The sequence below is a fragment of the Ambystoma mexicanum genome, chromosome 7q, assembly GCF_040938575.1.
Source record: "Ambystoma mexicanum isolate Mex_15411 chromosome 7q, UKY_AmexF1_1, whole genome shotgun sequence".
NCBI lineage: Eukaryota > Metazoa > Chordata > Amphibia > Caudata > Ambystomatidae > Ambystoma > Ambystoma mexicanum.
The window spans coordinates 118,632,001-118,648,785 of record NC_090941.1 but is presented as its reverse complement, the minus strand read 5'-3'; the positions used below and the strand labels follow the sequence as shown (position 1 = coordinate 118,648,785).

The 16,785-nt window shown below is 44.1% G+C and overlaps 1 protein-coding gene across 1 annotated transcript in view; it reads right to left on the bottom strand.

The window, feature by feature from the left end:
• WWC3 (WWC family member 3) overlaps positions 1–16,785 on the bottom strand; it is a gene marked incomplete at its 5' end in the record, with an annotated part of 1,141,234 nt that overhangs the window by 104,881 nt on the left and 1,019,568 nt on the right. The window contains one exon of the mRNA XM_069639076.1: positions 3,418–3,585. Within this exon, the coding sequence (XP_069495177.1) occupies positions 3,418–3,585 (168 nt within the window). The remainder of the gene's footprint in view (positions 1–3,417; positions 3,586–16,785) is intronic.

Sequence of the window (16,785 nt, the reverse complement as noted above, 5' to 3'; positions counted from 1 at the left end):
CCAACCGGCGAACCATGGGACCTGACCTCATGACTGAGTGGAAGCGGCTGCGGCGTTGCCTTAGGGCAAAGAGGCAACTGCCCGAGCAGCCTTGGCACCTCGAGTACCTTTGTTTCCACCTCTGGCACTCCTACGATGGCCTCTTTGACTGCTAGCTCCCCTCGCTTTACTGAAGGACGAGTAAAAGCGAAAGGAACCTCCCCTCCATTGCTGTCCCCTAGGACGAAAGGCGGAGGTTGGCGAACTGCAGCGCCCAACGACTTTGATGCAGCTTTGGAGGTCTGCAACCTCTCAAGGCTCTCGTCAGCCTTGCTGCCAAAAAGGTGTTCACCGTCAAAAGGCATGTTGAGGAGCTGGGACTGCACATCAGGAGCGAACCCAGACTTCCGCAACCACGCAAACCTGCACATTACGGTGCTCGCCGCCATGGACCGGCTGACACAATCCGCCAAGTCCAAACCCGACTGAACGGCCTCACACATAGCATCCTTGCCATCCTGAACCATAGCAAGGAAACCATCCCATTCGTCCCCTTCGGGAATATGATCAGCCGCTAATGCAACACAGTTCCACAGAGTGTGTGTGAAACGAGACAAGGCACATATGGAGTTGGCCACCTGAAGCACCATACCCCCCCCGAAGAAAACCCTTTCTTCGCCCAGCCGTCAAAACGTTTGTCGTCCCTATCCGCGGGGATGGTAGGATACAATGCCTGCTTTGCCGGAGCCGTAGCCGCCTGCACCACCAAACTCTCCGGGGTGGGGTGCCTAGACAAGTAGCAGGGGTCGCTACTGGCTGGACGGTATTTTTGCGACAAAGACTTGCCCACTGCCGGGAGACTCTCCGGAGCAGTCCAAGCCGCCGCCACCCTTCTCTGCAGAGCCATATGAAAAGGCAAAACCAGGTCAGTGGGTGGACCGAGATCAAGGATGTCTGTGAGATCATCCTGAACGAACTCCCCTGGGGGAGCTGACCAACCCAAGTACTCGGTAACCCGAGACATAAGGCGCCGATATGAAGAATCGGCATGAGAACCAGGCTCCGGCCTACAAAATTCCACCTCCGGAGAGGTGTCCAGTCCACTGGCATCATGCAGTGACTGCCGCAGGTCATCAAACTGACTATGGCCCGAGATAAGGTCATCTGGAACCGAACCCGGAACCAGGCCACCATCAGAGCCTTCATCACCCTCTGAAATGTACTCCAGGCGGGGAGAGGAAGACCTCTGTGGACCAAAGCAGTGCCGGACCTTAGCCATAGCCTTTCTAGGGGCAAACCCCGTGCCATGGGGCCCCTCCGACACCACTGCCTCGAAAGGCGTCGAGGGCGCCGAACGAGTCGGCGCCGGCGTCGACAGAAAAGGCGTCGAGGGCGCCGAACGAGTTGGCCCCGGCATCGACAGAAAAGGCATCGACATCGAGTGAATCGGCGTTGATGTCAGCTGCAGCGCCGCCAGCGTCGACAGTCCTCGAAGCCGGAGCTCCAAGCGTGTCTCTCGACAACCTAGGCGCCGACGGCGTCGATGACCCCCTGGGAGGCGGAGCCTCGAGAGAAATCGTCGACGACCTCGGCGCCACAGGCGTCGACGTCTTCTTCAACGACGGCACAGGATCACACAGTCTCGAGCGCGTCGAGGACCGGGACCTGGCAGGGGCATGGTGAGAACGGCTACCCTTGTCCGAGCGGGACCTCTCCCGCGAGCAGTGCCGACCACTCGAGCCCGAAGGCGTACGAGCGGCGTCTCTCGACCGGTGCCGACCGACCCCACTCGGAGGCACGGACAGACCGGTGCCCTGCGATTCCAGAATCGCTAGCATCTGCTTCCCGAAGGAAGCCCATTCCTCCGGTGTCGCTTGCATGGAGGGATAAGCGACTCGCCGACGGGCGGAGTCCTCGGAAGAGGACGGGCAAGGCGACCTATGCCGGCGCTTCCTGGAATGCCTCAAAGAGGCGGAGGAGTGGAGAGACCGACTCCTGGAAGGAGACCCACTGGACTTCCGACGATGACGCGGAGAGTCGCCCCTCGAGTCATCCGTCGAAAGCCCCGCAGACCTCGACTTCCTGGGCTTAGACAACCGGCCTACCGACGGCTTCTTCTTGCATTCCCGCAAGGCCTTTGCCGTGAGCGACTGGCAGTCGACACAGTCGTCCGTATCGTGGGCCTCCCCGAGGCACCAGAGGCAGGCGTCGTGCGAGTCCGTGACTGACATCTTGGACCCACAGTCCCTGCAGTTCTTGAAGCCCGGATGCGGGGTTGAAGACGTGAAAGACATCGCCACGAACAGGTCTACACAACAAACCGGACAGGTTCAATGAACCGAGAATTGAAACAGCAAACTCCAACAAGTCGAGGCGTACCGAGATTCACGAAGCGAACACGTTCGCAGAAAAAACGGAACTGAGGCTATGGGCGTCGTGCGTCCTACTTATCACATCGGGTGACGTCAGCTGCCGGAGGAGGTCCTCGGGGACGGCGCATCGACATCATCGACGCAGGACGCAGACGCCAAAGATTTTCCGAAGCAGCACAGCTGTGGACATTACCTGTCATAGATATGGAATACGCCGGAGGACCCAATCCCCTCGAAGGTGCCTTATGAAACAATGAAATATAAAAAAAAATAGGTCTCATCTCCACGGCTGACATTTCCTCAGCTATACTTCGGTTATAGGTCTAGTTGGTGGCTTACATCATGAGAGAAGCACTGTACGACTACTGGTATTCTGCAATAACGCAGGACCTTTGTTTTGACACCAGTATAAGTTTACTCATGCCTAATACTTGTGAAGACTGAAGACTGGTGAATAATTGTGCACTATGACCCTTCTCCTGGAGTTCAGAACTTGCCCATGTTCCGGGAGCATGTCTCCAGAAAGGAGTGCCTGTGGAAAAGTCCTGAAAAGGAGACAGAGCAAGCCATCCAAAAAAGCCTGTCTGCCACTGCTAGTGAGAGAACAGATTTAAAGGGACACAAATCCTCAAATCCTGAACATCCAAGATACATTGTATGCATCAGAATCTAAAGATTGAACTGCACAGGAGCATCATATTCTGGAGTCAAGCTAAAGTGTAGGCAGCCCCATATGCACAGAGGAAAGGACTGCCATTAAAACAGAGAGTGAGGCATTGGCAAATGGGACAGACCAAACATGACACCTAGCTTCGTTGATTCTTTAAAAAGTGTGTGGAGCGCTTTGCCACCATTTACTTTCAAGAATGGACAGCACTATAGTATGGATGAAAGGCCATGGAACATTGGTATATTAATATTAGTCACAAAGATGTAAAGCAGAAAGTGAACATCCGTTCCGGTAATTAGTTAAAATTAGGTAATGGAGCGGGTTGACTAACTTCATAGTGGTACATTTACAATGCAATCCTTTCCAATGTCATGAAACTCAAAATATTGGCTGTACCGTTTTCACTGCAGCAAGATTCCCCTCAGAATCCGGTGTCTGTGCTTCACATTTATTACTTTCGTTTGCCCTGCAGGGCTCTGCAGTGGAAAATATTTGCACAGGATACCACTGAAGAGAGATCTCCCCAGAACCTTCATAGTCTGCCAAATTTATCTGTGCAATGCCCTATAGAAAAAACACAAAAGGCAGGAAACAAACATGAACTCATATTTATAATGCAAACTCCACAACATTCCTTGCAGACTATGTACAATTTCACTGTAATTAATGTTCAAAGACCTTGTAAAACAGACATGTAAAAGAACAAAAAAGTTAAATCAAAGCACCAAACAAAATCAGCATTTTCATTGATATGGACCCGATTTCTATTCTACACCTTCCGAACAGAGAGGCAAAGGTCTAAACAACAATTTAAGGTACCTTCTAACAATATTCAATATCTGCCATTTGTTTGTTCGCTGGTTAACACCCCACCTTAAGCATTGGTACACAAGTGAAGTAAAGAGTTAACTGTGTGGCACCTCATCTCGTCTAATCTCCACAAACACCAACGAAAGGAAGCACAATTGACCAACTTGTCTCCATGCCAAGACCCTCAACCAGAATAAATCACAAATCAAAAGACGGGAACAAATTGGACGATTGACCTTTCTTGGAACCCTTTCGTTATGCAGATTATTCCACAGCCTTCTAGGGAGGAGTACAAAACCATCTAACCTAATGGCAAAATAGGGTTCCAAATAAAGGTAGACCAGATCTCTAACAGTAGCTGTGGCAAAGCATGCTGCCTTAACTCAGGGGAGGGAGGGAGGTAGGCTGGTAGTGAAGTAGTTATACCCCCACAAGTACCCCTAAGAACATGCCACACTGATATATAAACTAGTATACTGAAACATATACACTTAATAAAATCACACAGAAAAACAATTGGATTCTGTAAGTACATAGGTTAAACAAAACAGCAAATAAAAACACAGTATGTATAAAAACAGTAACCGTCAGTGAAGACCCAACCCATTCCTAACACTAAAATGTAAGACCACTATGTTAGTGGGCACTATACATATATGCTAAGGGATGGGGCAAACCAGGGTCACGAGACAATAAGAAAATACATTAATTCAGTCATAACGAGAATCCCAAATGCCACACTGAAAAAAGTCACAATAATTCCTATACCTCTAGCACATAGTAGTATAAACATTGCAAATGCACACCATACATTCATATAGCACAGAGGGGAAGAGGGGTTAATACTTAAACATCTTAGACAAGAGGGCCCACAAATGTTAGGTTTACATTATTCTCACAGAACTGGACACACAAGGTTTCATAACACTCCTAGAAAATAGATAAACAATGTAACAGAGCATGCTAAGTCTTTTTTTTTTACAAAACCATGGGAGAGAGGGGTGCGGTGAGGGGGGGGGTATAGGACATTGCAATGTTTAGCTAAGCACTTTTACAAGTCGTTTAAGTATATTTTTCCCAAGGAATACAGCGATACCCCGGAGCTATAATTGGACAAAGTCTGTGGATAGAACTGTGGTCGTGGGGAAAAAACAGGCAAGTCCGATTTCTACCCCACAGGTGTGGAGAAGACAGCAAATAACTCAAGGGGACACCAGAGAAGACCCTCTTCAACAGCTCCTGTTCCAGGTTCAAGACTAGAAGACCCGGGAAGACAAGAAGCCCCAAGAAGAGAAGCAAAGCAAGATTCAGGCCATTCTAAGTCTATGGCAAAACACAGTAAAAGTAGAGTTGAAGTCATCCACTTCCAATGAAAACGGAGAATAACAAACCAGTCTAAGACCCAGAGGTAAGTATTCACGGCAGCAGTGAAAGCACAGCTCAGGAACAGCGCAACAACCCAGTAAAAATCTACACTTGTAGGTTGAGTTACAGGACCTGGTCACGCAAGAACTTCTGTACTAATGAAGTCTAATATGACCCAAAAAAATAACAATTGGCCATACCAGGAGGGTGACCCAACAGCAAGAAGTGAGAACTGCTAGGAAGACCCCCGGGAAGATGGAGCAACTCAACCTAGCAGATCTGAATGGCTCAAAGGCAAAAAGCAGAAGACAGCTAGCCAGAAGACAACTATCCCACAAAGAAATCCACGGTAAAGGGGGCCTAGGACAGCCCAGACAAATAGCAGTGCGATAGAGGTGTCCCACCAAACTACTGGATGACTACTGCTTCCTGTTCCCAGTTGCACAAACAGTAGGATAATCCGGAAGACGAGGTAAAACAGCCCAGAAACTATCCCAGCAATGAATGCCATGCCCATCCAGTGAAGATGAGGGGTGAGTAAGAGCACAAGCAAGGACCTACTTTCAGCAGCCAAATCTGAAAAACAGAAATAAGGGTAAGGACACAGGGGATCAGGCCAGTATGGGCAAACCTGGTCCTAAAATTGCAACACCTATGTGTTAAAAGCTTCCATCATTTAAGTAAACCTGCAGACTTCCAGAAGAAATCCAGTAGAATTCAGAAGGTGTCCGGATATTGCATTTAAATATACTCATCCACTCTTGGGCTGGCCTAAGTCAGCCCTACAATCAAACAGAAGGGCACTCAAAGATTCTGGCAACCAGCCAAACAGAATGGCCTTAAAAATTACCAAAGACCCTGCCAGTCCACCCACACAGTAAGCATATTGACCTGTGTTGGGCCAGTGACCAATCTAAACCTGTCCATAACTCTACAGAGGGTGAAGGGTTGGACTCAGTGAGCCCCGTTTGCTCAACAGTCAATTTTGGCCTATCTTGTGGTTGTTCCCAAACAAAGCAAAGGCCCAAAATAAAATGACACTATAGAACTTAAAAAAAGATATGTTAGTATCTCAATGGCTACCGAAGAATTACATTGGGCTACTAATACGGTTATATCAGCTGGACTCCTGGTGAAGCCAAAACTAAATCACAGTTGACACCTGCCTAACCACCAAAATCAATGCAGGGTGATAACATCCCACTTGAGCCAAAATCATGGGACACATACCACAAAAGGGTTGCCACGGATGGGGGACTTTCGTAGATAAGCCAGAAACCCTAAAAACCAAAGAGGGACAAAATGTAAAATGTGTGCTTAAAGTTTTAATGAAATGAACTAATTTCACAATTAAAAAGAAATGTTCAGGGGGTCCCAAAAATCCCACGAAGGAATTCTGCTGCATAATATTTTTCCTAAACTCCAGGTCAGCCCCTGCACATCCAACCTCCAAACACAACCAAAGAGGCATCTTCAAAAATTAAGCAGTGCATCAATCCATTCCTTTATTACAAAAAAGGTATTCCAAGATCTTGAAGAATGTAGACTATCTAAACCAATACCCAAATCAGTGCAACATTTTTGGACAAAATATTTTCCACATAGAAATCTTACAAATGGAGTCAACTTAAATCTACAAACCCTTTTTTTTTAAAGAATAGTAAAGCCTAACCTGGGCTGACATTTTTGGTGTCACTGAAGAGAAACAACTGAGCAAAAAATATTATATTTATCCACTTTGATGGAGAAGCCACAAGTCCACGCACTGTTAAAGGCAGAGATTTCAGGGACATTTCACACCTGTACCAAATGAATAAAATACTATTAAAAATTTGCAAAATGCTCATCAAATATTACAAATGTGCACCAGTATATGTGTAATGGTAAAACCTGATCAACAAGTAGGTATCTTTCATATATTCACATGTTGTCAATATTCAGTCTTCCACTTCTGGAGAGTTCTATGTAAATACAGATTCTAAAATGCAGGCGCATTGATCCTAAATTGAAAGAATCTTAAACTGGAGTTTTCAGAAAAGAAGTTTATGCATGTTAACTGAAACACCAACCGGGGTTCTACGCCACAGGTGCTTTAACATAAAACAGATTTGTTTTAAAGTTTGCATTGAGATGCAAGCAGCATGCTTAGGGACAGAAATGGTTAAATCCTGAAGTACGTTGGTATACAATTTAGATAATGTGCTAAAGCAATGAACAATCAGGCATTTAGAATTGCTACTGCTGGTGCTCATTTATCACTTTTCTACAGAGTGTGGACTTTGGAAAGCAAGGAGAATTTTTGTGCTGAAAGAACTATTCATTGTTTTGAATAAAACATGCATTGCTATTTTAGCAGAGGAAGGACAGTTGAAAGTATCCATACATTTCTGTAGGATGTTTCAAATGGGCGACCCAAATGGGCGACAACTAGTTTGGGGGAATTTACAGTGTCCCAAAAACATAACCCAACCTTTTCATATGTGGAAGGGCCTAGACCCGGTGGTCAGCACCTAACACATGGAAGGAGATGAGAGAAATAAGGAAACAATTGTGCCAACAGGCAAAAAAGGCTAAGAATCCATTGGATCTATTACCTTCTTCCAAAATCGTTTAGACACCTCCCAGGTCATTAGAAAAGAATCAATACAAAGACACACATAATAATACATTATAGCCGTAGAGAGAATTAAACATTTGTAAACCAGACACAAAGGCTTCGAAGAATCAAAACATTGTAGCAACAGTTACCCTTCTTAAAAATAGTTCAGGGAAAATTATACACATTGCTACCGGAAATATTCACAGTGTTGAATGTAGATTCACTATGACAGAAATGCAGGGTATGACTTCAAACATGAAATCAAAAAAGCCACAGCTAAGAGCAAAAATTATGAAACTGTGCAAAGCTCGCTATAACCCTAGGGGATGCAGAAACAAATGCCAAGGGGCAGATAAGTACCCAGGAGTCCATTTTAGGAGAGTTCCAGTGTACATTCTCAGTTCTATTGGAATGAATGGGAAAAGTTAAAGGGCTAAACACATTAATGAAGGTAACAGATCTACACCACAGGTGTGCATTCTGCGATGAGCAGACCCCCAAAGAAGTGTTTCAGTGGTTGGAAGATAGACTCTGGCTCCAGAGGAATTAGCAGAACAAGACCACCCCAAAAGAAGCCTTTGGGAAATGTGCTAAAGACTCACCGCCAAGGAATCTCTACCAACGACCCATCCTTACGTTGGTGGATTCAGCAAAAAATGCTCCAGCAAACCAAATGAACCCAGTGAGTAAAACGCTGCGCTTTTCAGGTTTCGGCTGTCAGAGATTTGAATCCTGGGCCAACAATGATTCCACCGAACCAGAAAAAGAACAAGGGCTCTTCCCCACAGCATTGACACTTCATGCCAGGAGTGGAAAATCCGGCAAGGAAGACGAGCGAACCTGTGAAAACAGCTCTCAGGAGGCATGACGAACAAAAGAAGGTAGCAGCACAGAAGGAAATAGTCCCAGGGTGTAGAAAGTGGTTGGCGGCATCCTCAGACATCCTAAGGTAAACATCCGATAGGCATCTAAGACATGAACCACCCTCTGGAGATTAGCAGTGACCCACTGACAATTAGAGGATTCTGGTGATAAACAGCAAAGATCTGCGTGAGAACTTAATTTCAGTACAAAAAGGAAAACTTGGCTCTTACCATGCCATCAACTCCCTTGGCAGCACCCACGCTGCGAGGGTCCTTTTTTGTCTTTGAATTTATTTATTTTTTAAGACATTGGGCTGCTGTGCTGTCTGGCAGCAATAAGCAAAAGCTCCCAGAAGGTTTTTTTTGCTTGATTGTTGCCGCGAGAGCACAGCATTAACACAAATAGCTGAAACTCTTTATGCTGACAAAATGGTGGCCTCGAAGTCTTTGAAAATCAGAACTTCATTTTGAAGCATATTTTACATAGGAACTTTATTTAAAATAATGCCAATATATCTTTTTTAATATGGCCAACATTTTTAAAGCATAACATTTGAGTGAACTACCCCTTTAATATAAATGTATGTGTACGTTTTCTTTGATGTGCATTACTAACTAGGTTCAGTGTACTTACCTACAGCTCACATCTTCCTCTTAAGATAAGCATGACTGCTCTGCCACTCTACCAAGGTTCCTGAGTAGTACAGACTGATACTACGAGTTGAGGGATCGGCAAACGATTGGGATAGTTTACTAAGGTCTGACCCCCAAGTGGGACCTATGAAAGGTCCCCTAACACCTTAGTGTATTATTTTTTCCTTTAATCTTACTGGACTTCGGCTATTTTTTTCCCCATTTACACTGCCACCAGGTAGTGCTGGTTGCCATCATCAGAATGTGAAGATGACCTGAAAGTGCCAATTTTGGTCATTCATGCAACCTGAGAATACTAGGGCAAGGACATCGGCTCAATGCCAATGGATCTCGCGGGCTAAAGCGGCAATCACAGGAGTAGTACCTGGAAGGACATCACTAGGGTTTACCCAGAATTGATAAGTCTGGTGACACCCCCATGGACATGAACAGAAATGAGGGACCAATCCCCAGAGACAAAGCACCCAATTGATTTAGGAAAGGTGGGAATAGTTGACCAGAAGGCTGTGTAAATGCCTTTCAATGTCAGAGTCGATCCTCCAGAGGGTTGGCAGGTTATTGGGTTGAAATTGGGTTAATGCTAGGGATGCTTGCTGTTTATCTTGCAATGCCAACAGTAATACACCATTTTGCTCATCCATTACCAGAAATTAGGACTATTATCTTTGACATTAACTGGGAGTATGGAGAGCACTTTCACCTTTTTAAAGAAAATGTTTGAAGCGTTTTCATTTGTGAGCAATACAATGACAAATGTATTTCAGATAAAGTGTAATGCGCAGGTCCTAAGAGGGAAAGGGCAATTAAAATCAAGCTGACATATCTTATGAGGTGCAACCCCTTAATTTCTACTCTTGGCTATAATATATTAAAATATTTCCCTCTAGTTATATACTCTGTTTAACATTGTCAATTGTTTACCTCCAAATAGTTGGAAAGTTACTAAAATCTATATTATTCCTCATAAGCAAATTCCTGTCATGGAAAATGTATTCTCAGTCCACGCAGACTAACACATGCAAGTGAACTTGGTCAACAGAAACAGTCCAGTGCTCGGAGTTACAAGGGAAGGCTAAATATAAGTTCCAGGGGGTAAAGCACACTAACCGCCAACAAGGCATGAGTGATATATGATATGATATGGCATTTATAGCGTGACTATACACAAGTGTTTCAAGGCGCGAAACAGAACAATCACTAAGTTGTCAACGTTTGAGATGCACCAAAACAAATGTGTCACTGAACAGGTCAGACAGAATATTACACTGAGTATTGAGACTACCAGGCGTGTTGGGGCACTCCTTTTAAACAAAACCATACATTATTTGCTGGGTCTAAGACAACAACAATACACAAATAATGCAACATACAACAAGAGCATTAAAGTATGGGTTAGATGTTTCCCCATTCGAGCTTCAAGGATGGGTCTATTATTAAATGAGGACCACGGCACATTGGTACTCATTAAAAAATATGCAAACTTGAAACACGAGTGGGGAAACATTAACAAATACTTATCACAACAAGGAATACAAAGCAAAAATAACTTCCCCGCACTCAGTAGATAAAAACCAAACCGTTTGTTTGCTCCATGAAACTACACTTAATCTAGCGTGCCAGCATAGATGCTTACTCTTTTCTGATGATCCAAGAGTTTACCTACAAAAATACAAGAAGGCGATAGCAGACAATGTTTGCATGGATAGTGTTAAGATGGATTTTCAGAATCAACCCTGAGGGTGGATTCTGAGAGGCCAACCTATTATGATGATTAGAAAAGGCACTGAAATGTAGCCAAACCCAGTCAAGGTAGTGTAGACTAGCAGTAAATCTTTAACTCAGGAGGGGTACAAAAGTGGTCTGGGTCTACAATGTGATGCACACAGAGCCCTTCAATAAATCCAGGTAGACAGAAAAGTATATAAATATACAACTATTTATTAGGGCTTTAAACTACACTCTAAGCAATTGAAAATTCTAGGCAGTTGAACATTCTAGGTAAGCATGACCACACAACTACTGTCATATATATATATATATATATATATATATATATTCAAAAAAAGGAGGAAAAGGCAAACCGCACTCCCACAGGCACATGCACTAATGTCATGTTCAAAAAAGGTTGGACAAAACACACCAGACAGTATAGAATTACTAGTGTCTTTAATGTTTGCAAAAAGTTTAAAAAATGCATCATGCAAAAACAATGCACAATACATAAACAGCACATAGAAACAAAACAACAGCAGGACGCCAAGGTGTAGCAGCCTGCAGACAACGCATTTCGCGCTACATTGAGCGCTTGATCACGTGAGGGGGAGTGAGTTCAACAAAAGTAAATACACTTCAAAATTGCAGTCCCTTAACAGTGTCAATGACATCAACTAGTTAAAACATCATGAGGAAACAAAAGCGGCCATATTTGAAAGGAGTAAAATAGCAGGCAAGGTCAGAGAAATAAATGCACAGTGCATAGATAAAATCTCTCCAAGTTATAAATAGACCAAACCTGGGTGAAATAAAACAATATATGGAACCTCATAGTACCAATACAAAGTCAATCCCTCATAAAGATAATAATGCGAGGGAAATGCTAAATATATGCACACAGTGCACGGAAATTATGGTAGCAAGGCAGCCAGTAATAAATGGGCAAAACCACCATAATATAGCAAGCAATAATTTCCCCACATGGCGTTACACAATGCCTGCACTAAGAATAAAAAATGCATTAATAATCAAACAGCCATATCGATCATATGATATACAACTGAGCATATACATACCAAGTGACCCAACCACAATTGTCCAATCAGCCTCATGAAATGAGTGAGTAAGTCATATTGTTCCCATCAATCAAGTATGAACGGAATAAAAAGAAACCAGCCAAAATTGTGTTACAAAAATGGTCAGTGAATAGGACTATGCCAACACTGTATATCAGACAGCGTGACAATGCATAAGGCATGATATTATGTGCTAAATGCAAGAATAGCAGCAAGACCGTAAAATGTCGGTTGTTCAGTGCAAAAGAGCAAAATGAGCAGCAAGACAACATTGTGTCTATCCATCCTCATGGAATGAGGATGTATTTAAAGTGCAAGTGCATACATATGGTTCTCTGTGCAAAGTGCAAAAGTAGCAGCAAGACCATAAAGTGCAAGTGCATGAGCAATGATGACAGGCCAGAATGTATAAGGCACACAATGCCAGAAGCTATATGCCACATGACCACATAAAATTAAATTAACCACATAAAATTAAATTAACGGCTGGACAAACATGATAAACAAATGAAGCAAAATACACAAATCCAAGGAGAGAAGGGAAGAACAGATATGCAAAAGGACTGCATATAAACCACCAGAGTGAGGTCAATATAATTAGTGTAACGCTCCCCCTGCATTGCAGAATAATCGGCTAAAACAGGCAGGTAAAGATATGTGGAAACATACAAAAATGTAAAAGGTTAGTCAATCAATACCTACATGAAAACAAAAGAAGTGAACCTGGAATTATAAAGTCAAACAAGTGTTCCACTGGAAAGACAAGAGACCTCAGTAAAGGAAAACAATGCAAAGATGGCAGGAAAGGCAACACATTAACTGAAACAAATAATTAAGTACCCAAGAAAGTATACAACTCCTCGTCTACATTGTGACCCCTGGGATATTTAGTGTCAAGATCCAGAATAAATCTGGTTTCAAGTTGTTTCAGCTTCAAAGTACGATCACCTCCCCTTGGATGAGGAGGTATGTGTGCCACAGCAAAGAATGTTAGCATTTTCACATCATTATGATGTTCAGATTTAAAATGTTTTGCCATGGGGTTTGTCGGGTCAGAGTTCTTAATAGCTCTTACATTTTGCAGAATTCTCAATTTCAATTTACATGTGGTACTTCCGACATACCAGCGCAAACAAGGGCAAGAGAGTACATAAACAACGAAGGTAGTATCACAATTGATAGAATTACATATCATTTGCTTGGTTTGCGTGATAGGATGCACAAAGGATTTCTTTGCAATAGCATGTGCACAAGCTTTACACTTCATGCATTTGGTAAATCCCATATGTGAAGCCGGAAGCCAGGTGCTGGAACAATGAATCTTGCCCCCTGGAGGTAAAAAACTGGACACAGGTTTATCCCTTAAGGAAGGTACACGTTTATACGTCAGTGTAGATCGACAGCCCAAGATAGGCTTCAAGTCATTATCAAGAGTAAGAACATGCCCGTGTTAAAGGAGTGTTATTAAAAAGCTATTACGTTCACTGACAAAAAATGTTAAAAGGAACAATATGTTTCAGTTGCCCTAAGAAAAACTGATCAAATTCAGTGCAACAAGTACTTGAAAGGAACATTACACTTACTTTGCACGAAAAACAACCTATCCATATTATGGTTACAAGTAAAACCAAAAAAAACTGAAATGTTATCAATGACGTTTGTGATGTCATGTTTGATGTCATGGGTCTTAGTTTTAGCTGTGTACAGTGGTGGGGCGAGTTATGGTTGCTTAGGTTACCATAAGTGGTGAATTTCTGTTTTTTGTTTTACTTGTAACCATAATAGGGATAGGATGTTATTAGTGCGAAGTAAGTAATGTTCCTTTTAAGTACTTGTTGCACTGAATTTGATAGGTTTTTCTTAGGGCACTGAAACATTGTTCCTTTAACGTTTTTTGTCAGTGAACTTCATAGCTTCATTTTACTGCAATTTACCCATAACGTCCCTATAACAATGTTTTGTGTGAGCGAATTGCATAGGTTTTTACTAGTGCAACTTAACCAGAACGTCCCTTTAACAATGTTTTTTGTCAGTGAATTTCATAGGTTTTTACTAGTGCATCTTAATCATAAAGTTCCTTCAGAAACTTTTTTTCAGTAAATTGCATAGGTTTTTAGGAGGATACCCTTACTTTTTGAAGATGTACTGTACAACATACTGAACCTGTGGGCACCATGTTAATGCGCGGTCGCAGACATCAGGTGGCATCCAACCTGCTCAAAAAAGGCAGGGACTCTCTTACATAGTGGTAACATTCAGCAAACACAAGGAACATATGCAAGCAGCAGCATGTACATGAATTGCAAGGTAAGAGAGTAGGGCTGCAAACTGTGTACTTATGAAGCAAACAGCACAAAGTCATAGGGACTACACCGTAACGGAATACACCAATGACAGAAGTGGCGTCTCCCTTCAACAATCTTACCTCACTGCTACTGTGCATGGGAACAAAGGATGAACAGCCAGAGAAAGGACGGCAAAGTACTAAGACCAGAACTTCACTGCAACGTAACAAGCGCACTACATTTGTCTGATAATTGTGCAGTATACAATAGTACAGAAGCAGAACTTTTTTTGTACGTAGCAATGGCCAGCACCTTACAGTGGCTGGAAGAAAATTTCCCTCATGACGCAATGACTTATGATACTACCCCCATTGGTATTCACAATAGCGTGAAACGTAATTTATGTAGTATATGTTGCTTCATGTACACCTAACACATTTTCTTTTCTGTAAGAGAACATATTGGAAAGGAAAGCAAAGCAGCACAAGCGGCACCTCTTCCACAACAGCATACGGGCATAGGAAAAGAAAAACTCTAAATAGCAAAATTGATAGCCTGGAAGACAAAATAGAAGAATTGGAGAAAAATTGTGCCGCCTTAAAAGATTGCGTAAAAGGTTATATTATGGACAAAATAAAACCGCACTGGCAGACCTGCACATGAATCCGTTCCCCATGTCACAGCCCGACATCCCCCTCAAAATCCCTGTGATGGGAGACGATACGGCGATACCTCAATCCCTTCCTCCACTCACGACCAACCTGTGCAAATCCCCAATTCCCCACAATAAGTATCCACTTCTGCTACCCCTTCCCTTTCCTAATGGTGTGTATGAATGTGTGCAAGTAAACAATATTAAAATTGTTGCTGAGTGTTTATGTGGTATTTTTTTTTGTTGAAATGCCGTTATGACTCCGCAGCGAATACTCCTCGTAGGAATGACCGCAATTAAGCAAAAGATAGGTGTCCTACAGATGACAATGAGGCATCCGTACAACGCCAAAACGATCTGCATTTCCGCATGTTGTGCACCACCTATAAATTAAAAATTACCGTAGTGACTAACATACTCTGAGGCCTTTGGCCCCTTTGCCCCATACTGCATGGGGCGTCCCTCGCGAGGGACGGGAGACACAACCTTTTTCACCAGAAAAAACCATCCCCTTTAAATTTAGAGGCGCCCGGGGGTGCGGCCCTGGGAGCATGCGGTGTCCTGACTCCACCCTCCGGTGCCACACCTCAGTCCCCATAGACGCTTCGACAATAGATTTAACATTGCTTAATGACACCAGTTTTATCAGGGGGGGAGGTTGGTGGGACGTGTGGAGGAAAGGGGACTAAGAGTATGTTAGTCACTACGGTGAGTAACTTATAATTACTCTTACATCCCGTCCCCTTTCCTCCATACTGCATGGGCGATTACAACTGAATGTAGCCCCAGAGTGGAGAGGAGACCCTCCTTAAGCAAACAGGTTCCTAAGAACCACCTGTCCGAAAGCCACGTCTGATCTAGAGTCCGCATCCAAACAATAGTGCTTGCAGAAAGCCGTAGGAGTGACCCATGTGGCCGCCGTGCTTATGCCTTGCCAGGGGACATGCCGCTGGAAGGCGATGGCAGTTGCCTTGGCTCTGACCGCATGGGCATGAATGTTGGCCAGAGGTGGTTTATGCTGTCCCTCATAGGCTTCTCTGATGGCCGAGACCATCCACTGGGCTATGGAGGCCTTGGATGCCCGATTCCCCGTTCTTGAGCCTCCAAAAATGATGAATAGAGCGTCCGACTTGCGGAAGCTCTTTTTCCTGTCCGGGTAGAATTTCAGTGCACACCTGACGTCAAGGCAGTGCAGACCTCTCTGTGCCTCGTCTTTAGGCTCAGCAAAAAACATGGGCAGCACAATTTCCTCGTTCAGATGGAATGCGGAAGGCACCTTAGGAAGAAACGTTGGGTACGTACACAGGACTACCATGTCCTTGTGAAACTTAGTGTATGGCTTTGAGGCGACCAGCGCCTGAATTTCACTGATTCTGCGAGCCGAGGTAAGGCCGACTAACAAGGGTGTCTTAATGGTGACCAGTCTGATGTCTGCGGACGCCATTGGTTCGAATGGTTTGTGTGCCAGGGCACCCAAGACTATGTTGAGGTCCCACTCAGGATGTGGCTTCATGATTAGACCCTGGCGAGACCCTTCAGATGTTTCCTGACGATCGGGTAGGAAGAGGAAAAACTCTCCTCCTCAGTTTCTGTAAGCCCCAATGGCTGCCAGGTAAGTGCAGCAAGTGTCCACCTGCACGCCTGAATGGGCGAAATGTGCTGTCGTCCAGGGAACATGCCAGAGGGTTAATGCCCTTAGAGTCTGCCCAGTGGCAGAACCTGGTCCACTTGCTCTTATACTGGGCCC